The sequence below is a fragment of the Phyllostomus discolor genome, chromosome 15, assembly GCF_004126475.2.
Source record: "Phyllostomus discolor isolate MPI-MPIP mPhyDis1 chromosome 15, mPhyDis1.pri.v3, whole genome shotgun sequence".
Classification (NCBI taxonomy): domain Eukaryota; kingdom Metazoa; phylum Chordata; class Mammalia; order Chiroptera; family Phyllostomidae; genus Phyllostomus; species Phyllostomus discolor.
Window position 1 is genome coordinate 19,365,933 of NC_040917.2, and position 22,834 is coordinate 19,388,766.

The 22,834-nt window shown below is 43.0% G+C and overlaps 2 protein-coding genes across 3 annotated transcripts in view; one reads left to right on the forward strand and one right to left on the reverse strand.

Moving 5' to 3' along the window:
- SPATA17 (spermatogenesis associated 17) overlaps nt 1–13,032 on the reverse strand; it is an 85,405-nt gene extending 72,373 nt beyond the window's left edge. The window contains exons 1-4 of the mRNA XM_028531298.2: nt 12,720–13,032; nt 7,723–7,812; nt 6,522–6,603; nt 10–60 (exon numbers count right to left, since the gene is read on the reverse strand). Coding sequence (XP_028387099.1) covers nt 10–60; nt 6,522–6,603; nt 7,723–7,812; nt 12,720–12,787 — 291 coding nt within the window. The 5' untranslated portion in view covers nt 12,788–13,032. The remainder of the gene's footprint in view (nt 1–9; nt 61–6,521; nt 6,604–7,722; nt 7,813–12,719) is intronic.
- Nucleotides 13,033–13,039: 7 nt separating this feature from the next.
- Nucleotides 13,040–22,834, forward strand: part of GPATCH2 (G-patch domain containing 2) — a 118,989-nt gene continuing 109,194 nt past the window's right edge. Inside the window, exons 1-2 of one of the 2 annotated variants that reach the window (XM_028531324.2) lie at nt 13,040–13,250; nt 21,546–22,262. In XM_028531324.2, coding sequence (XP_028387125.1) covers nt 13,195–13,250; nt 21,546–22,262 — 773 coding nt within the window. In that variant the 5' untranslated portion in view covers nt 13,040–13,194. The remainder of the gene's footprint in view (nt 13,251–21,545; nt 22,263–22,834) is intronic. The other variant, XM_028531325.2, reaches the window with a different exon arrangement.

Consider the following 22,834-nt stretch of genomic DNA (forward strand, 5'->3'; position numbering starts at 1 on the left):
AATATTTACCCTGACAGCCATTGCATTGTAGGTATTCATCTTCATAGCACAATATGTTATCTGCGGATCGAGAAAAAAAAAAGATGGCATACATTTCAGTTCCACAAAGACAGTGCAGCCTATTTTTACATATAAAAGATAAGAATCTTGATACATAATACATAATAAGAGCTCTGGGCTTAGAAAAATGAAATCAAACTTTGTATTGAAGAGATAGGCTTCCTAATACATAATGCAGGCTTCACCAGAAAAATCCATGGCAGTCAAACTAGGAGCTAATGGAGACACACGACCGTAAAATGCTCTCCGCTGAGTTGGACAGTCAATGGCGCTCTGCTGAGAGTAGAATAACAAAGCAGAAATATTCACAAGTGCTGGTGACATGCAGTATTGTATGATTTATTCACTGGGGTTCTGTTAGCCAAAACTCACAGAAACATAAAAGGAATTCATATTTCAAGACGTCTGCTTTAATGAAAAATTCAAAGAAATGCTGTCTTCAGTCGAAACCGTTCAAGGATCTGTACGCAGTGATGGGGCGAAATTGTGCCTTCCAACCATCTGTACAGAATGTTACAGACTGAGCAGCCTCCTGAGCAATCCTCGGGAATTTTGTTTCGTTTAACATTCATTTTAACGCCGTTAAATCATAAATACAATGACATCATGTTACAGCAAATCCCCTGACACAGGGAAGACGTCCTGAAGTCTTGGTCGCTTTCCAGGAGAGACACATGTGCCTATTAATACACAGAACTCTGCAGCGGCAAATCACCCTGGGGGACCATAACTTATTTCAGTGAAATATTGTTTTAAGTGAAGCTTTTATAGCTGTCCCGTCTTTGAATTAAAAATGTAAAATGAACAACATTCATGACAGGACAATAAACAGTACTGGGATGAAATGCATATATTTTTTTTCAACCCCAAATACAACTTGATCTCTTTTTATTCAATCAAAACTCATTTGACTATTGCAACTTGAGCCCAGGTCATAGGAGTTCGGGCAAAATCAGAGATGAGGGCCTTGACCTCCTATACAGGGGCCTTCTCCCCTGCAGCAAACGGGGATTTATATAAGAGAATTCACTGCAGTTAGTATTGTTTGAGTGGCCTGCTCTGATCCAAAGCAAACTGTCTGTGCCGAGCAGCAGGGCCGGATTATTTGTCAACAGTCTGAGCAATTAAGAAACAGTTGGCTACAATATGGTATTTACAAATGAACACAACGGTGTTACTTCATTTTAAATTCCCTTTCTTTGTTATAACAATCAAGGCATAATTCTTGGCGCTGGAGGTGAATTCAGAAATATTTACTTTAAACTCCTATTTTTTCAAGTCACATCAAGGCAGGCACACACATTAGACATTTTTATACAGAAGAAGCACATTGGTAAGTTGCAGATTTGAAAAAAATTGGAGTTCCGAAAAAGATATTTCTTATTTTTATCCTATTGCCGTTCAGTCAGCGTCCGTGAGGTGAGTGAGCTTTCAGGCCCCAGAGCTGAAAGGGTCTTCCTTTTAAATCAACACCAAAGTGTGTTTATTTAAACACTCTGGACAGGCCCTGAAGGCCTCCCAGGCTGGACTCCCGCCCTTCCACAGCGCACGTTACAGGCTTCCCGGGGCTGCTGCGAAGAGGGCAGTGAAATAAGGGGGCCTGGGACCCAGGGATGCTGGTCACGAGAGGGATGACCGCTCGTGTCGTCAGAGGTGAGAGTTTAACCCTAAATACAATCCACCATGTCTCCGAGGTTGAGTTTTATCCTGAATGAGGAGGAAAGAGATACATCTGCCCGTAAGCCTCGGCACTCTGGACGTCGCAGTCACAGGGCGCAGGGGCACAGCGATGCCATTGGAGCAGCCGCACGTAAGCCAGTAACTGGCTGATGCTACACCTCTCCTCAACTCGCCAGCCCAGCTGCTTTGGAAAGTATCAAAGAAAGAAACAAAACCCTGTGTGAGACCTTTTGGAGTAATAGGGCTCTATAACCATGACCAGATCAACTGGCCTTATTTGCCACCTCGGGCGGGCAGAGAAAATACGTGTAGTAAAGTGAGGACCAGGGAACCCTCAGAGACAGTGCACGCGGGGACCGCGGGGCTGATGAGCCTGAGCCCCTGCTACTCCCCACATCGGGGTCATCCTCCTCTCGTGAGCTGGAGCAGAATCATCAATATGCGTTGTTGTCAAATCGTCACGAGTGTTTTGTGTGCATGCCTGGATGGCCTTGTTCGCTGGCACCCGGTACCGATCGGGCCGTTATCAACAGCTGATTTTTAACGCGACCTTTATTTTTCCACCAAGGAATTAAAAGCCAAGTGCCTTATTTCTCACAGTTACTGTTAACATAATATTTAAAAGCAGGTGATTATTAATATAATCATGCCGTAATTACAATGAAAATCTGTTAATGTAGTTTTAAATTAATACTAGTAAATTAGAGTTTGAAGTTATTCAGACTTGGGTGTTTATTTAAAAGGAAGACCCTGAAGGGAAAAAAATATATTATGTTTCAGTTTTAGGCTTTGACACTAACGGGTGATAAATGTTGCCTTCTTAACTTATAGCTGATTTGGAAGTCCTATAAAAATTATAAAAAGAGTTGGGCATTTGCTCATCTACGGAAGAAACATTTACTAATCTAGTAAAAAGACATAGAGGCAAGCATGTCAATCTCATCAGTTTTAAAAATAGTGACCAACAGTCTATTTATTTTTACAAACCAGTAAAAACCCTGTCGGCATTTATCCTGACAACATACAATAGAATGGGATAGGGGATGACAGCCTTTGTCCCATTTAAAGTTAATAAAATTCTTTTCCATTATCACTCTTTCAAACACTAACAAATGAAAAACTTCATAAGCAGCAGCAAAATGGTAAGCAGAGTATAAATATTATAAGCCTTGATTTTTAGCAATAAAGTGAATTATTTTGTAATTGGAAAACTAACCCTTTTAAATAACAATTTTTTATAAATAAAATGTTTCTACCATAAGGCTGCTAATGCCTTAAAAATTGCAATTACATTCTATCAATGGGGTTGCCATACATATGTTATTCACTGAGTGATCTCAATTTAAAAAAAAATACCATCAAGCAGTTTTGGACTATGGTTATATATCTTTACTTCACAGTGATGCATATAGAATTAATCATGTACATTAGGGTAATGTTTATATTTAGCTGCTCTCAGAGTGTGGTGATTAAAAAACAGTGTATTTTATCTTAAACATAATGTAAACCATATTACAATACGTTATAGAAAAGAGAAGGAAACATACAAAGAGAAGACATAGACAGCTGTCCTGTACAGGTTATATTGATTAGTTCCTTCAGGTAACACTCAAAAGTGCTAGTGCTCCAAGAAAGGAGAGGAAGAGGTATTTCTACATGTGTCAGGTACTGTCGCCTGCAGGAATGACTGTTTTCACATCACCATTCATGAAGTAAAGCCAGGAGCAGAGCAGAAGGGACAAGCTGTGTAGAACATTATGCAGTCAAAAACAAGAAGGACCCCGAAACGGCAGGACCACGGCGGGGTCCAAGGGGAAGAGCAGGAAGCGGTAAAACAACGGCCAGCGTTCACAGGTGTGGAACACGTGTGCGCGAGCACACACACCAGGTGACCACGCGTCCTGTTGATGAAAAGGAAGAAGCAGAGCCCATCCTCCCCAAGAGGAGCAGGTGTGCGAGGCTGTGAATCGGTGGGCACATCTGGATGATGTCGCCAGACACAGCAGCCCGACAGTGAGCAGGAAGGCCTGAAGTGGAGGGTGGACATTTCAAGAAGAAGCAGAAGCCATAGTCATCCAGGAAGCGAGAGAGTCAGGTCACAAAAGACTGGGATGCTGCTGTTCCCGGGGGTCAACGCGGGCACCGTCCTGGAGATGGTGAGCCACGTCAGGGCTGGCTAAGCTGGTTGGTGCCACTGTAAGAGTTACGTAAAAACTGGACGGGCGTAGGGGAATTTGAAGGGAGGCTGTCTAAAAACACAGAACCTACCTAGAGAGATCCCAGGACTTCTGTCTCTTCCCAGTCCACCCGCTGTTTGATCTCTGCCACATCGGAGACCGTCGACAACTCCTTGCCCAACAGTGTTCTCCTCTGCTTCCTGTGATAACGGTGTCTCTGCCTTTCTATTTATCATCTCCCTGTAACTCCCTTTCTTCTGCTTAAGTCCTACCGCGAGCATTTCAAAGCCTCCACTCCTGGTCCTCTGCCTTACTGCTCAGCTACTTTTTCCATCGGGTAGCAAATCCTGTCCTCTTGTGATGATGGCTGCAAAACCTCGGTCTCCAGCTGTGACTCTTTGTCTAAGCTCCCTGCAATAGTGCCCTTTCATAAGCAGTTGTGGGATGCCCACGACCGTGTTCCAGCCACTCTGCAGAGAGAGCGAAATCTCCTTACTAGATACCACCACACGGAGGTGTCCTAGCATCACCGCAGACTCGGAGCTCACCACATCTTCCTGCAAGCTTCACCGAGCGCGCCCTTCCGAGGGTTATCTCCACCCACGCTGTCGTTGTCATTGTAATCACTAATCAGCTTTGCTGAGATAAAGACGCAGCCACCTCAGTGGCTTACAAAACAAAAAAGTTTCTGCCTCCTTCACATTACAGTGAGCCAAGTTCCCTTGTTACCAGGCTCCGCTGGTCTCTTCATCTTAGCTCAGGAAAGGAAGAGAGAAAAAGCCACTTCAAGCCTCCCTTTGGGGGTAACACCTGTCCCACTGTCCACAATACATGGCTGAGCTCGTAGCCGATGGGGTGGGGATGAATCATTGCTTCCTGAGAGAGGGGAGGTGAAAACTTTTAACACGTGTTGCTACCGATCACCAGCCAGGTTGACCGCAGCGAAAGTCTTCCAACTGACGCCCCTGTGAATCTTCCTTGATCCAGGTAGCAAACGTGTCTGGGGGCTGTCTGTGCAATGTTCGCTGTGAAGCGCCCGAGATACAGTAACAGAGAGGACAGTGTCTGCCATTCAGACGAGGGAGGGAAATAAAGAACGTGCTGCACCCTTGCGGATGGACACCGAAAGGGACCCAGCGTTCCTAAGACACGCCTCCCGGCCTGCTCGGCTTCAGGAGGTCAGGGTAGGCTCAGGGTTAAGGAAAGTCTTTAATGATAACCAGGGATTCCGACCACCCGGCAGCAGGTCGGAGGGGGGAAGGACATTCCGGGCACAGTGCACAGAGTCTGCAGGAATCCTGCAAAGTGTGGCGATGGCAAATGGCTTAACGTGTCCAAAGTGTGTTTGCACAGGTGCAGCGAGAAGCCAGGCCAGGTGAGAAGCAGTATGAGACCACGAAGAAACGGACGCGTCACGCCGGAGAGCGTGAACTTGATGCCGTGGGCTATGGCGAGGAACAAGGCAACAGGTGCGGGAGCGAAATGATGAAGCTCGGATTGGAACCCAGAGACTCTTGTGGGGAAAAGTGGAAAGGACTTCATGACCCGTAGGACACAGAGGTTAGGGAGAGGGGGGTGGCGGCTAGTCTAAGATGACTGATTCTCCGGCTTAGGTTTCCGGTTAATCGGCTGTACCATTGACCCGAATAAAGGAACCTATCAGGGGGAGCACATTTGCCAGCATTGTTGTTTGAATGCTCTAGTTATTTAATTCAATCTCAGATACTAGAATCTTCCTCTAAGTAGTCCCTGTACTGTAGTAATATGTTTTAAAAATTGTCTCTCTAAAGGTGGACTCTTATCAATTAATTACGTACTTCTATTTTTCCTTATCCTCTCTATACGTTTTAATTTCACTTTGGTGCAACTAATCAAGAATAGATGAAGAACAAATCCAAACTATCAGAACATAGAAACAACTCAGAAGATTAATGAAGTGGTCCACTGATTAGAAGCCTTTCCATGTTGTATCAAGAAAATTACCTTTTCTTTCTTAATTTCCTAAAACTCAACTGAGCTATTAGTAGCCACGCTACTATACTCTTCTGCAAGTCTATCAATGGTTATATATAGTTGTGGTATGCTGTATTTCTTAAGGCAAATCTTCAAAACATTCCAACCATCACTAATAGAGGATGGGAAATAGCACAGAGGAAAACTGTCACATTTTTAGGTTTTGTAGAAGTAATTTGGGGCACTTCAGTTTCACTCATGATTATTGACTGTGCTGTGGGATTGGCCAGGGATTAGCCTAAACGTTGGTGGCCCAAAAATGCATAGGCTACAGTGTCTACTCACCATCCAGAAAGTAGAGAAAATCATCAACGACTGAGTACATATAAATGCATACACTGTGAAAGGTATTTTAACAAAAATAAAACCTCTGGTGCAGTTTGGGTGCAAAGAAATAAGTCATTGGTTCTGCATGGAAACATCGGAAAAGGCCTCTCCAAAGAGATCTCACACTAAAAATAAATCCAGTTTTGTTCTTATATACTTATCCATAAGTAACTTTAAAATTACCTATAAATACGGCTGAAGTGACTAAGTTATGGCATGTGGAATCATTTTAATGCTAACACATACAAATTTTATAATATTTACCTCTACAATGAGTTGACAGTGCTGTCTTCCTAAGTAACCTCGCCACCACTTCTGAACAGTGGTTGCTATTCTGTTTAAATACCTGAGTGAAAAATACGCTTATTAGTACACTTTCATTGAGACAAAAATATCTCTGAAAATTCACTTACAGTATACCTTCCTGCAATTCAAAATATAAACTTCAAAGCCAAATTGATGTGTACTTTCAAAAAGTATGGAGTTATCATTGTGGGGTGTAATTCATAAATCCTAGAAGCAGGAAAAAGGCATAGATAACTATTCAGTCTTTCCTTGGGGCTTTTGATTAAACTTTTAAAAAATTTTCAATTATTTTTCAATACTTACTCCCTAACATCCTTTTTGATGTTAAGAGTCTAAGTAAGACAGGTCACTGTGGCATGTTGAGAAATAAGCCAGGCACTATTGATGTGAATCATTATGAGAATTTAGAAATCATTCTTGAGGACAAAAAATAGTTCCCCTCCTTGTCCTTTCCTTATATTACTTAGCCTGCAGAATTCAAAAAGACTCTCTTCGCTGCCATGTTCCTAGTTTATTGTGAACGAAGGAGAAAACTTCACACTTTAATTTGAATGTCTGGTTCCTTATGGCTAATAATATAAGGCCATATATAGTACAATCCACAGCCCACATTCTGAATTATTACCAATGAGGCATATTCCTGCTCCACCTTATCTAGGAAAATACTTTGTTAGAACTAAAGGAAAACTGAAGGAAAGTTTGAGCGCTGACTAAATGGTGGAACTGTTAAGAATCAACTTCGATCTCTTTGCAATAGCAATAGTATCATTCTGGTATCTATGTTTAGCTACCAAATTGTTGTAAAAAATTAGAATAGCTTCCTTTTTTTCCCCTACCAGTCAATGAATTAATTGCTATAAATACAAGTCCAGTTATCTGTCACATCCTATGGAATCTGAAGAAAAGAATTTTGTCAAGCAGGTTTATAATATTGAGAACTGTTAAAAGTTGAGAAATGGTCAATATAATTTAGTTTTTTGACATGTAAGAAAAGATGACCAAAAAAGGTTACATTTTAAAAAGGGTGTCATATAATTTATTCACTTCATTCCAAGTGACACAAGAAATTATTGGAAATGAGCCTACAACGCCCAGACTACATTTTGAAAGGAGTATGTATTTACGAGTATCTGAATGTCCCACGACAAAACCAGGGTACCTGATATACGCCCGGACTTGACACCCTCGAAACCAGCTCTGGATTTTAACTGCCGCGTCATTCTCCTTTTTCCGGAACACATCCACAACACTTAAAAAAAAATTAAAGCTTTTCATTAGTGACTAATATAATTCTTAAGCAAACCAATCTGTTGAACTTGATCTTTAATTTCTTCCAAAATGATCATTATAGTGCAAACATCATTTTAAATAAAATTAAAGTACTAAATAGAAAAAAGCATTGAGAAACCGTGAGCTATGTTTCAAAATTTAACCTTTCTCTGAGGGGCCACATGCTTTCAACAGCTTTACTTTTTTTTTATTTTTATAATTGCTTATTTTGCAACGAATTAATTCCCAGTGACATTATAAGGAAATAAAACAGTACTGTGCTAGATTTTCATGTTTTGAAAAACATATAATTTCAATTTACTATTTGAATACCACTACATCACGCGACATTACAATTCTTACATATTTTGCCCTGGCTGGCGTAGCTCAGTGGATTGAGCGCAGGTTGCGAACCAAAGGGTCGCAGGTTCGATTCCCAACCAGGGTACCTGCCTGGGTTGCAGGCCATGACCCCCAGCAACCGCACATTGATGTTTCTCTCTCTCTCTCTCTCTCCCTTCCCTCTCTAAAAATAAATAAATAATAAAAATTTTTTAAAATTCTTACATATTTCATTCAATGCATCAGTTCAATGAACTGCCTCAAAGTAAAATAAATCTATCACAGAGTGCCAATTCTAGATACAATTCTCAGAAAGTCTATTTCCGTTAAAGGAGAAAGGGAGAGAAACACCAAGCGGTTGCCTCACGTATGTGCCCTGACCGGGGACTGAACCTGCAACCTAGGTACGTGCCCTGACCAGGGTCAAACCCAGAACCTTTTGGTGTACGGGAGGATGCTCCAACCAACTGAGCCTGCTGACCAGGGCTCTGGACTCATGAGTATTCCACGTGGGAGACAGAAGAGCTTCAAGTCCTTTCCTCCAGGGAGCCTACCTTGACTCCGCATCCTTACAAAAAATTAATGGTGTGATGTGGAAAAAAGATACGATAGTACAGTATCATAAGTGTCTATATTTGTAAAAGAATTTTAACTGTATGTATACGTGAAGGCATACACAGAAAAAGCCCAACTTTGTGCAAATGACTTTATTAGAAGTGGCTGCATTTGGGGACGAGAAGGCCCAATGGTAGGAGAGCAGGACTCTGCAGCGTCCCAGACGTTAGCGGGAAACCAGCAGACGGGAGCCCGTGACTGAGCAGCGGCCGATGCCGTGAAGGAGACGTGGCGGCGACGTCAGCGTCCCGAGGGGCGGTGGGGTGAGAGGCAGTCAGTCGATTCTTCTGTAAAACACTGTCCTGGCCAGTAGTAAGATGCAATAGTGCAAGAAACAGATCGTCCTTGATGGCAAAAATAGAAAAGATACAGCAACACACTTGCTGCAGAGCCAGCGATTCAAAGAAGAGGAAGAAGATGAAGAAAGAATATCTAATTTCATTCAACAAGGCCGAGGAGAAGTGGAAGTCAGGATAATGGGGTAAAATGACTTCTTATGGTTATCTAACCCATTTTTACCATTGACAGTTAATATTACATTGGATCCATTGTCCTTCTTAATTTACTCCATTTAAATCACTGAGCACTCCTGCCCCTTCTTTCCACCAATAATCAACTGACTACCTTTACAAAGAAGGAAGAAAAAATATGAATAATGTATACAGACACAACTGATACTTCTTTTGAACTAGTGTATACCTTGAACTTACCCTTTACTTATAATTGTCCTTAGACATGCAAAAGACAAGTAATGGAATTATCTGCTTCGAGTTTATGTTTTCTAACCTCTGCTGGTGATGATGCTAACATGTAATACGTCATCAAGAGCAAAATTCAATTGTCCCACCTTGAAGTTACAAATAATAATGTATCAAATACAAGCATGCCTATTGTACTATACTTCTCAGAACTATACATTTTAAAGGGAAACATTAAAAAATAATTCATAGTTAACTTACTGCTAAGTTTTAACTTATGGGCTGAAATTTGACTTCCACGCACATTTATCTGTTGCCCCCTTTTTTTAGCTGCTTAAAAATGAAATTTACAGATACTTGAGTTCCCACTGGGATGCTGAATACCCCTACAATATGTCATGAACTGCTAGACATTTTATGTTTAAAATGAAAAATGTGGGTAACACTTTATTTTAATGGTATATTAATTAGTTCCAAATTACAATGAAAATCCTATAGCAGTGAATTAAATATGACATCTACGCGAATTTGAAATAAATTTATTATGATCAGTATTATTACAATGAATACTCAATGAATTATTAATGATGAAAGACCCAAAGTATTACCAGGAATGTAATAAAACATCAGGAAAAAGCTGGAAGTTTCCAGTCACATCATCTTCAACTAGAAAGAAGTACTATAACCCTGCATAACGCTGTATTCATGTATGTCATTAGTGCCCCAAAATTAACTGACAATATACAGAAAGTGAAAATAATGGGTGGTTAAGTATCTTTTCACTAATATGCACAAGTGATGCATTTTATACATTAACGCACTGTAGTTTTGCTGACCTGTGTGTATTAGCTACTGAATAAATACTAGATTAAAACCCCAATAGTTCTTCCTTCTCATTATCATATCTCGTAACTGTTTTAGGCACCAGGAACAAAATTCCAATGTTAGCTGCCCTGTATGATAAGATACGTTGATGTGTGGAATTACTATGTTCTGAGTATCATTTCACTAACAGGTCTCAAGGATACCAACCTCCTTAAAGGCAGAAACGACACTGAATCGGTATTTCGTGTTCTGATTATCACCCGTGTGCAGGATAAAAGGGCAATGTTTGATGATGAGGAACTGGACTCCACTTTGGAAGTTAGAAGCCATGTTTTGTTTTCATTAATAACCCACATTATTATTATTCTTCTTATTTCACAGCTCAATGAATAATGAGCTACAAATACGTTTACAGTGTATTTTTAAGATGCTTTATTATTTGTTTTTTCTACTTTTTCCTTTTCGCTTCTCTTCACCGTATTTCCCGAACAATGAAGTCCTGAAGAAAGTGGCACGTGGGCAAGGACAGCAGGGAATCGGTGCTGGGGGTGTGTGGGGAGGGGCCGCAGTGCTCAGTGTGGGCGTCGGAACCTGTGGTGGCCAAGGTGGGCCTCCACCCGTGGGGACTGCCTGTGGGGAGAATGTCACAGAAAGGAGAGTGTTCCCACGGGGAGAAGGCCTGGCCTAGGGTGCCCAGAAAAGGTTAGCAGGGGTCCCGCAGGGAAGGGCAGCCAGCACGGGGAAGCAGAAGCCAAGCCGGATGGGAAGGGGATCCAAACTGGTGAGCAGGTGGGGGTTCAGCACGGGAGGGGCAGAGCCCCCTTCCCTGGGTGGAAAGGATGCATACGTGGCTTCAAATGACCTGCTTCAAAAAATTGCGAGTGATTACAAAGAACACAGTGTATGGACAAAAATCACCCTTGAATACATGGCGGAAGCCCAAGTTTTGCTAGGCAGAATTGAGTACCAGGAGTAACAGAAAAAAATCAGCAGTTAATTAGAACCAGAGGATGGGACTCATATCTATCCACTAAGCTGTCATTTATTCAGGCAAATAAGACGGACATGATGGTCCCCATTAGATGACTTACTTCCTAATTAGACCAAAAATGCCATCAGGAACTATTGCTTATACTGGAGTCGGAGACAAATTGACTAAGTTTATGGGGATAATGGGTTGCAGGATGAGGCTGGCATACCGAGCGACTGAACGTACTTCCAGGCAGAGACTTGCCGACCTGGAGTCCCCCCACCCCACACATACGCTTGGGACTGCGAGGCATCAGACTGCACGAGACCTGGGTTTGGCACGCAACTTACTTTCTAAATCTCATTTTCCTCCGTGGAGTGACTCTGGCAGTCATTAAATACAGTCACAGAAAATGATTATAGATAATAAACAGATAATTTGTATCTTTAGCTATTTTTCACATGTTTACTGAAACCAGGACTGAGGAGTGATCGAAAGATTCGCTTATTGGAGAAATAATTATTGGGCAGCTAGCATGGGTCAGAAACGGGGACAGACGTGGGAGACCCAAATGATGATGGCCACCAGATGCCTCTCCGCTTGTGGGTTAAGAGGGACCAGCGCTGTTATCTCACAGCAGAATGCACAACGGAACTGTGGCTAAGTGCTGTAAGAGCGGTACCTGCAGCTCACGCTAAGAATGGAGTAGGTGAGGTAAATGCCAGAATAAGAACGGCTCGGGAAGATCTTGTCTTACTTATTTTCCACTGGTCTGCGGTGCCACTACCTTCTACCACCGTCCGCTTCACGGTTTCGGCATTTCTCTTGGGTCGGAAAACCTCCCGGGGCGGGGCTTCCAGCAGGCCAGGGTTAAAATGAGCCTCATCCTGAGAGAGAAGTTCGGGTGTGGGGCGAGGGACTAGAAAGCTAGTACCTTCCTTAGCCTTCTTCTGCTAATTAATATACTGATGCTAATTATCCCCAAAGGGTTAGATACTGCCAATTCAGGGACACAGATGAGTCACAGAACAGAGTTCAGTGGTGCTGGTGAAATAGTGGAGGCACGAATTCCCAGGTGGACGGTGGACACACTAGCTCACCCAGATAAGGGGCTCTGGTGACCCCAATCAGACTCCTAAACCTTTGGGCAAATTGTGGAGTGATGACGTCGAAGAAAAGCACTTCATTTCACAATTTTATCTACGCTGGGCTATTACTTAAGTCATCTCAGGCTGATATCTAGGCCCCTCCCCTCACAATGTATAACCCCCCTGTATGCTAATACTACTTTTAAACTTGTGCTTGTTTGCAGCCACAAATGAACGGGGAGATTTGTCATGATTGGGTAAGGAGAGTTGTTATTAGGAGACTCCTGCTGAGGAACGACTGCCTCAAGTCCAGCCAGGTCTCCGCACAACCCCCGCGCTGGCGACTCACCTGTTCCTAAAGTAGTACTGCTGCGCTAAAGCCGCGGACCGAGCCTGCAGCCGGGCCAGCGTGGCCATCGCCTCCCCGCCTCTGCTGTCCTACTGCTGTTACTACCGGTCTCCAAGGCAACCGGGCCAAACCAAAAGGCAGGTGCCCGGGGGGGGGGGGTTCCGACTTTTCGTCTATCCCATGTTTTCACACCCTATTTTAGTTTACAAACTATTAAAAATTAATCAATTTTGAGTAGGAGACCAAGTTTAGTTTATTTGCCTCTGCGCGTAAAAACAGGGGCCCGAAGGCGAGGCACGCAGACGGGAGGGGCAGGAGGCCGGATGGTTGCTCCCGACGTCCGGTTTCCGCCTCCCGTCCGCTCCCGGAAGTTCAGCTCAAAATGCTGAACTGCTCGGTGCAAGTCGCTGGTGCGGTGGTGGTTGGAGTCTGTCCTCGGGCCTGAGCCTCGAGGCCAGGCTCCCGGGTGTCGTTAATGTTCGGGGCCGCCGGGCGCCAACCGATCGGAGCTCCCGCCGCCGGGAACAGCTGGTGAGGCTGGCGGCCCTGGGGATGGGCGAGCAGGACCGGGGTGCTGGCCGGAGGCCGCTGCACCTGGCCGGGCAGGGGGAGGGAGAGGTGGCGGACGACCTGAACACGGGCCTGGCTCCCACGCGTGCCTGGGATGCTCGCGATCTCAGGTGTGTGCCAAAGACCTGCGAAGGAATACAGTGAACGCTGGCTGCTCGCTTGTCGAACACTCCGCGGGATTTTAGGAGCCAAGCTTTCGGTCCTGCCGGGGCAGTTCACGTCCTCGAGAGTGTTGACAAGATTAGGAACGGGAAGAAGGCCTCCGAGTCCCGTGTTGCCCTTTTTTGAAACCGCCTAGATCGTACCAGGTGTCTTGGAAGATCAACTCCCAGAGCTCTAGAGTTCTGGAAGTTTGGCAGCGGAAGCGACCTCACCTTCCCAACCCAATCCACCCTTTTTTTTTTTTTTTTTTCTTTTTTAGAGTGGGTGTAACCTACCCATTTCTGTTCTGAACTATAATGAACGTTTCATTGTAGTTCAAAGGAGATCGGTATGGGAGTTTCCTAAGGACATAAATGCCAGGATTAAGTCTGGGGTTGGACTAGTCCACAGTAACACATCAACCAATGGCACTTGAGAATAATATATTGCTTTGACTTTTCAAAGTGCTTCCACTTTATCCTCCTGACAGCCCTGTGATAGATTATTACAGGCTCAGAATACTTAAGTGACTTGTCCCAAATGGCCGTGCATATTTTAGTCCTAGATCTGGGAGCTGGGTGATGGGTTTCCAGTGGAAGACTCCAGTGCCTGTCCTATTTCCTCCTAGGCTCGTTTCCTTCATCCCTACACAAGACAAGCAATGAAACAAACATGCAGATTTTCCACTGACAGTGAATTCTCAGAGCAGATTTTCCGCTGACAGTTCTCAAACATAAATGTTGAACCGCAAGTGAAATGTGGCTAAAAAATGTACGTCCATTCCTAGATGCTGTAGCAAATGAGAACACGGGGAATTCTAGTAGTCTGTGACCTCAAAGAATTTATTTTGCATCACCTATCGCTGGAAAGTTAAAAGAGTATCTTGCTTGAAATGTTTTGAAAGTGATAAAACTCTGTAGCTCATTTGATAATGATTATAGATTGGTTATGTTCCTTCTAATACATTTTCCATTTATCAAAGCAGGGAGTACAATTTTACTGTGGTGATGTGATTAGTATATAATAAAACATATATCTCTGAAGTGTTTAGTATTTTTTGTTTTGGCAGTGAATATACCGTGTAACCACGATACCAAGCAAGACATGAGAGATTTCCATCACCCCGGAGTTCCCTCTCCAGGGTACCTATCTTAATGTTTCCCTATTTCATATCTTATTAAGGGAGGGAGGCAAAATGTACTGTGTAGATGGGTTTGTTCTGGTTGTGTGATACTGATTTGTAGGACAGGAGACTATACAATTTTTTAGAAAATATGACTCTTTCAACTCTCTTCTTCCACTGAAATCAGGGTAAGGTACCTGTTTATAACACAGTTCTTTAGAGAACATATCGAGTTTTCGCTGGCAGCGTATGACTCACCCTTATGACACCCGAGTATAAAGTAGTGTCTAGCACTAAAGCAGTTTTTTTTTAAAGTTGATTTTTAGGGAGTGAGAAGAAGGGAGAGAGAGAGAGACATCGATTTGTTGTTCCACAACCTTGGTGTATCAGGACCCCATTCTAACCAACTGAGATACGTGTCCACGTCTAAATCTGTGTCTTTGAATGAAATTCTTAAAATCATGCCTGATTTGGCAGAATGTGTTCCAGACAACTGGAACCCTTATTTTCTAGTTTATCTCCACAACCATCCTGTCACTCAATATTTCTTAATGGAAATTTTTCATTCATTGATAGGACATTTACAATACTATGCTTGTATGTTTCACCCCAGTGGAAATCCCAGTGAGCCTGGGGAAACTTCTACTAAGTAACAAGCTACTACCAAGTTGTTACTTTAGTGGCAGGTTTTACATACCTATCATCTCTTGTACACTCTATTTAGATAGGGTTTTGGGTTTTGTTTTGTTATTTTTTTTTTGAACTGTAGAATGGTGAGGGGGCAAATATAGTTTAAGTAACTGGCCCAAGTGTCATATTTGCAGTATGACTCCAGTATATTTTACAAAAATTCTTAACCTTCCTTGTATACTGCCTATGATATCCGAATAATATATATCTTAAGGAATAGGTAAACTGGACAGTATATGCCTGGATTTGTTAACTGACCTGGAATTCCTGATGTATCTTAACTCTCATCTTAGCTACAACTTACTCTCTAATGTCAAGGCAGCAATTGGGGAAATGTAGATGGTTTATCTTTTGCTCAACATTTTGCAAAATAGATCTGATACTATGTTTTATAGTAAAGAAGCCTAAGGAAGAAAAGTTTTATACAGTTAAACAGTAAGGATCCCGATTTCTTTGTGTGTCAGGAAATGAATATATATTTTTGTTTATGTTAATTTTGTGATTCATATGTTTTTATTAAAAAAAATGAAAGCAGAGAATGTCTGTCACTTCCTGACTCATCATGCACATAAATTTTTGAAATTAGGATCCCAAGTGTATCTAACTTGATACATCTAATGTTAACCTTTTAAAATTTGCTTTATTTGGTGAACAAACAATATTTACTATTTAGACACACTTTCTTTTTACACTTAATAATTTATGTTTAAATTCAGTTTCTGGATTTTTTGGAAGAAGTATTTTTAAAGATTGAACTAAAAATACTTGTGTTGATTCTGGACCTTTGTTCCTATAGTTTCATTCCTATTTGGTATTTCGAATTTTTAGGTCTGGAATACTGCATAGTGGGAAATGTGCATTTTTTTAATAACAGCCCTTTTTTGTTGTTGTTGTCTTAAACTTAGATTCATATTGTCACATTTGTCTGAGATGAGTTTCTGTTTCAACAATTAGGAATCAAAGCAATGGGCACTGTGATTTTGGACATATAACTCCTTAATCCAGGTAGAGCTTCTTAGCATCCTCATCTATGGCAAGCTGGACACCTTTTAAACCATCTTTCATAATGTGCCCTTAACTGACACATTCACTTAACTAAAAACTTAGAGTGTCTAACTTGTCAGTATGACAGAGATTTTGAAATCTGGATTGTCTAAATTTTTAGTCATCATATTTTTCCTTGGCTATTTGTTCATTTATTTAGTCCTTCATTAATTTGTTTATCCAACAGATTTTTTTTTAAACATCTGTGATGTGTCATGCGTTGTGCTAGGTGCTTGCAATTAATATTCAATTGTCTTCCTTCTCATTGCTAGTCTAGGACTTCAGAATATATTATATATTCAATACATATTAAGCAGTTACCATGAATAAGCAATGAATAAGACTAATTGCCTACATATAGAAGCTGCCTGGGTGCTCTAATATATGCATGTTAACAGGAATTGCTGTGAATTATCTTTTAGATTGTAGTGGTTTTTTTTTTTGTTTTGTTTTAGACTTTGGTGTTATTTCATTCAGGCGGTTTTTTATTCAATAGCTTATGTCTTGAGAGCAGTTCGCATATAAGGAAGGAAGCGAGTGTCTCCTGCAGTCATTAAATGAAGTAATGACAAATCAAAAGTGTGCTCTTCAAATTTAAATAATCAGTAAATCTGCCTTATTAGATCCCTATTTGGAAAGTAGAATGAGACTTTTTTTTTTTTTTCCTTTTAAAGCCGCTTGTGGTTTGTTGCTCACCGAGTTGCTAGGGTGAGGAGGAAAACAAGGCTCCCGAGTGCCCCGTGGTGACAAAAGTCACAGTAGCAGCTGCCGGCAGCACCTCCACGGAGTGCGCGCGCGTTGCTGGAACTCTGGCTTCCTGTGCGAGAGGGGCGGGGCTTCGTGTGGGCGAACTGCTTGTCTCTGAACTCGGAAGAGTGATTTCCTTTTTTTCTTATGTCTGCATATTAGTAAGAAAGAGGCAGATCTAGATACAAAGCATTAATTGTTTTTTAACGTGGGATTTTTTTTTAAGGTCTTTAAGATCTTTGGAGTCTTTAAGAAGTCCCTGAACTTCTTGAAATTGTATTCAAGACTTTTGCAGGTGTCTGTTGTCCCCACGTTCCCCACCATGCAGAGTGGGTCAAGACCTGAGAGTAGCGGAGGGTTTTGGATTTTATTATGATACCTTCAGCATTCATACTGTGGTTATACACTTTAAGCAGACTGACTTGATATTTCTGTGACCAGTGTCTCGTATTTAGCGATGACCTCTAACCATCATCTCTGTTGGAAGCTGAAATAACTGCTGTCACCCAATAATGCCCCAGTCTCATCCTCAAGAATCCCTTCAAGTTAGAAATTATACCCATTTTCATAATGAATTCAAAGTCCTGAATGGCAAGGACCTACAATCCAAGATTACTCTATCCAGCAAAGCTATCATTTAGAATGGAAGGGCAGATAAAGTACTTCCCAGATAAGGTCAAATTAAAGGAATTCATCATCACCAAGCCCTTATTATATGAAATGTTAAAGGGACTTATCTAAGAAAAAGAAGATCAAAAATATGGACAATAAAATGATAACAAACTCACAACTATCAACCGAACCTAAAAAACAAACTAAGCAAACAACTGGAACAGGAACAGAATCACAGAATGGAGATCACATGGAGGGCTATCAGTGGGGAGGGGAGGGGGATACGGGGGGGAAAAGGTACAGGGAATAAGAAGCATAAATGGTGGGTACGAAATAGACAGGGGGAGTATAGGAAATGGAGAAGCCACAGAACTTATATGTAGGACCCATGGACATGAACTAAAGGGAATGCTGGTGGGAGAGGGGGTGGAGGGTGATAAAGGAGAAAAAATGGAACTGTGATGGCATAATCAATAAAATATACCTAAAAAATAATAACCAGAAAATAATTTGTCCAAGGTCCCATGCAGCACTCATGTTCTCTAGAGTTACCTCTCAGCCTTCTCCCAACCCTGCCCCCCGGAGAATCTTATTCCATATCTGTTGCCTAATATTAATGTAATGTCACAGTAATTATCTACACATTTCAGAATAACATAGGTGCCCCCAGGCTGATGTTATCTTTTTCAAAAGGAGAGGAAAAGTTACTGCTAATGGATGGCTTAAATAGTTAGGTCAAGGAGTTTCTAAAGCAGCCCAAGTATTCACACTTGGAATGTTAGGGATGTTTAACATTGCCTGGCGGAGGACAAAGAGACAAAGTTGACCTTTGACCAAAAATTTCTACCTACACCCAACACATCAAAGTTTGGGTTGAATGTCCATCTTAATTGCTCAGCATAATTTAATACCACCTGAGAAAAACAAAATGCTTATCCACTTACTTCCCTTGACGAAGTCCAACTTTATACAGGTAGTGGGACTATAATTTTATTCTTTTTATTTGTACCATCTTAAACAACTACTAATGAAATGTTACATTAGACATCATGATCATTACAAACTATCCCCAAAAGATTTCATTTCCCAATGAAGAGGAATGGATTTCAAGCAAAGAATTTGTTTTGTAAATGTGAATAGAAAACTTTCAAATTAGCAAAGTGGTAATATACTGAATTCTACCATTTACAAACTTTTAACCTGTGGATGCTTAATAAACAGATAGGAAAGTTCTATATTTCTGGGCTTCCCCTTCAACAGGAAAGGCCTTATTTGAGAAAGTATCTGGAGGGTAAAGTGTTACAATACAGTGGTCTTCAGTGTGACTGTGGGCAAAGGAAATAAATGAGCTACTGATCACGTGATGGCCTCTCATAATGACTTCTGTGAGGCCAGAGATGCTGTTAGTTACTCCGGAACCAGGGGAGGCTGAGTCTTCTTTTGGACAAAGAATCCTCATCATAATACTTATTAAATGGGCTTTCAGTGAATTTTTTAAAGGTGCAGCATTATATTCAAAGATAGCAGGTCTTTCAGAGTACGTTTCTTCCAAAGAAAAAAATAGTGTTTAAGGAAAAGAATAAAATATTGAATGTAATAAAGGGAAAACAAAAAGGTAATGGCCAACACGGAGGTAATGAAGGAAAGACCCATTCGGTTCTTTAATGCCCTGTTCTGACCTTGAGAAAGGAAAGAAGACATATCCGTGGCCCTCCAGAGTCCATTAAAAAAAGTGTGTGTGTGTGTGTGTGTGTGTGTGTGTGTGTAGTGATTCATAAATGTGTCCCTATAAGCTGTTTCAGAAGTCAAAAGAGACAGACCTGGAAAACACAGACCGCGGTCACGGAAAGACAGCATCTTGTGCTGATTGCTCACGGCGTACACACTGCTGGACCACAACAGCATTGCTTCTTTGAACTTGAACTCCACCCCTTTCCACCGCCCACACTGCCCTGTGCCTGCTCCTGGTGCAGGTCTCCCGTCCCTTTTTCCCGGTCAAAGGGATATAACACCCAAGTGCGAGTCATTTGGCTTTACAGATATATATATCCAGTCTGTCTCCAATTAAAATCCACCACCCGCAGCTGGCTCAACCATAAGCAAAGCTGCTGGCTGGATTGGATTTCCAGCTATAGCTGGGCCATCACCAGGGCTCTGGGACCAGACTGGGACCAGACTGCCGGAGTCTGAATCTGTTTCTACCGCTTCCTAGATGTGCCTCTTTGGGGAAGGGCCCCTTAATCTCTGCCCCTGTGCACTTGTATGAATTGTGCCAGCACACAGGGTCACTGTGTGAGAAAGAAATCAGGCAGTGCATACGCACCACTTAGACGTGGGCCTGGCGCATGGTCAACACTCAAGGGTGAGAGGCTGCTACAGGTGCGTTGCCTTATACGGGGGAAATCCAGTTGATCACAACGCGTTTGTGTTCAGGCTACCTGCAGCTTTCAGTAAACTGAAAGACAAAGCTGGAAGTTGTTGTGGGGAGCTTGCAAGTGCCTGAAATTATAGATGATCGAGGACAGGTAAAGCAGGGGTCAGCCGACTGTGGCCTGCCGTCACAGGGTTTTGTTTTCGTAAATAATATGTCATTAGAACGCAGCTGTGCCTGTCCATTTACGTATTTCCTGAGGCATCTCCCCTCTCAATGGGAAAGCTGAGTGCCTTCGACAGGGACCCAGGGACCTACAGAGCCCAACGAGCTTCCTCGCTGGCCCTCTGTGGAAAAGTGTGCCAGCCCCTGCTGTGGACCCGAGAGATTTCACAGTCCTCTACCATCTGAGTATTGCCATCCCTAAGTGCTTCTGGCAGTCGGCTGGAGGAGCGATTGCTTGGGACTTTCCTGGGCAGGTGCATATGTGAATCACCTGTAATGTTCACAAAATACAGTCAGAATCCTGACCTCTCTAGCACATCAGCTGATTGTGAATCTCTGAGAGCTGGGTTTGGGGAGGACCAGCATAATGTATCAAAGTTCACAAAGAGTACAGATGTTCGTCCTGGCCGACTGACCAGTGGACACTTTTCCTACTTCCATGGTTTCTGTTTATTTTTTTGAAAAAAGTCAAGAGCTTTTTGGTGAACACACAACACACTGTCCAGATGCCATATTTTAGAATTGCACACCCGGAACCCGTACACTTTCATTAACCAGTGTCGCCCTAATGCATTCAGCAACAATTCATACAAGAACACAAACGAGGGCCCAGTGACTGCTTCGGATGAGCTGGGAGAGAAATGGTGGGCCGTTGTAGAACAGGGAGGCCCCAGTCTGAACTTGAACGTGGTTTCTGAGTCGCCGGGTTATGAGATGCGTGTGGTGTAAATCTGTGTCCTGCGTTCGATTAAACTCTTCTCCCGTACATCACAAATCCTGAGAGGGCCAGTCAGCCTCTGGCTGCCTGGCATGTCCTGGTGTGCCCTGGGGGCCCTGGTGAGTAGAGGGGCGTATGCGCTTCCTCCTTAGAAATGGGTCGGGGGATTGAGAAAGTTCTCTCTCTGTCTCGTTTAGGAAGACAGGCTCTAGGGGAAACGGCAGGAGGAGGCTAAAGGACAGTTTTTTGTTTTGTTTTGTTTTGTTTTTAGGCAGAAATAACCTTTCCATAATTATGCAGTAAATATATAAAATTTCCGAGACCTTCCATTGCTGATAGTGTCTTGACCTGATTCCTATGTTTAAGAAATGAACCTCTCTAAGAAAAAGGACCTTAAAATGACCAGAACATTTGAAGCTCGAATATCCCGGACAGGGAAGTTTAGCAGCTTTTAAACACTTGTGTCACGACTGTTGGTTTAGTTAGACTTAGAGTGGGCTGCCTGTGTGCTGGAAGAAGCTGGGTTCCCGCAGCCAAGGCCGACCCTGTGCTTTAAGTGCTTTTCCCTCTCTCTCCAACACGCAGGCACTTCAGCCGGACCATGGAGGAGCTGGTTCACGACCTGGTGTCCGCGCTGGAGGAGAGCTCAGAGCAGGCCCGCGGCGGCTTCGCCGAGGCCGGAGACCACGCTCGCAGCCTGTCCTGCCCGCTGAAGCGCCAGGCGAGGAAGAGGCGAGGGCGCAAACGGAGGTCCTACAATGCGCACCACCCGTGGGAGGCCGGCCACTGCCTGAGCGAGGGCTCCGACTCCAGCTTGGAGGAGGCGAGCAAGGACTACAGAGAGAACCACGGCAGCAGTAAGAAGGATCACAGCGACTCGGACGACCAGATGCTGGTGGCCAAGCGCAGGCCGTCGTCAAACTTAAACAACAACGTGCGGGGCAAGAGGCCCCTGTGGCACGAGCCCGACCTGGCGCTGGACAGCCTGGGCAACCGGACCCTGCGCCGCAGGCGCAAGGTCAAGCGCATGGCCGTGGACCTGCCGCACGACTTCTCCAGCAAGCGCAGCATGACGCAGCCCCCCGACGGCTGCAGGGACCAGGACATGGACAACGACAGGGCGTACCAGTACCAAGAGTTCACCAGGAGCAAAGGCAAGAAGCGGAAACTGAGAATAGTTAGGCAAGGCCCCAAAATCCAAGACGAAGGAGTGGTTTTGGAAGGCGAGGAGACGAGCCAGCCCAGTAAGGACAAAATGGAGTACGAAGAGCAGAAAGTCTCCGACGAGCTCATGAGCGAAAGGTGACTTTTCCGTTTCCTACTAATGCATGTGAAGATAAGTGTCGATAGTTTGGTGGTGGCATGTGTTTTGTATTTTAATTAATTCAGTTTTGAAATAAGTAAGGGTTATAATCATGGCAGTGGTATTCCTGTGTAACCATGGTCGTATTTCCTTATAATTTATGATGTTTCACACAAAGGAAAATTGCTTATTTGATTCACACAAAGTCTTTTGATTGTGTAATAATGACTTAATTTTCAGCTACAAAGAGAAAAAGAAATAGATTTTTCCTTGAGAAAGGACGTGTGTTTGAATAGTAACACATCGTAACTCTTCGAACTGTGTTTATAATTATTTGTTTAATACGGAGGTTTCGTATTTGGTTCTGTTTTGGTTTCACAATTTATCAGTTTATTCGATTACTGAGAGTCAGATGTTGATGCCACTTCAGTGTCTGTGTGACTCGACATTTCCAGTCCGGAGCTTGCTGGGAATTCGGATCGCTTAGGGGCTGTAGAACCCAGTGTCCGGTCCAGACCACCCGACCTTGTCCTGAGACAAACTGGGGAAGCCTGGCCCTTGACCTGTCAGT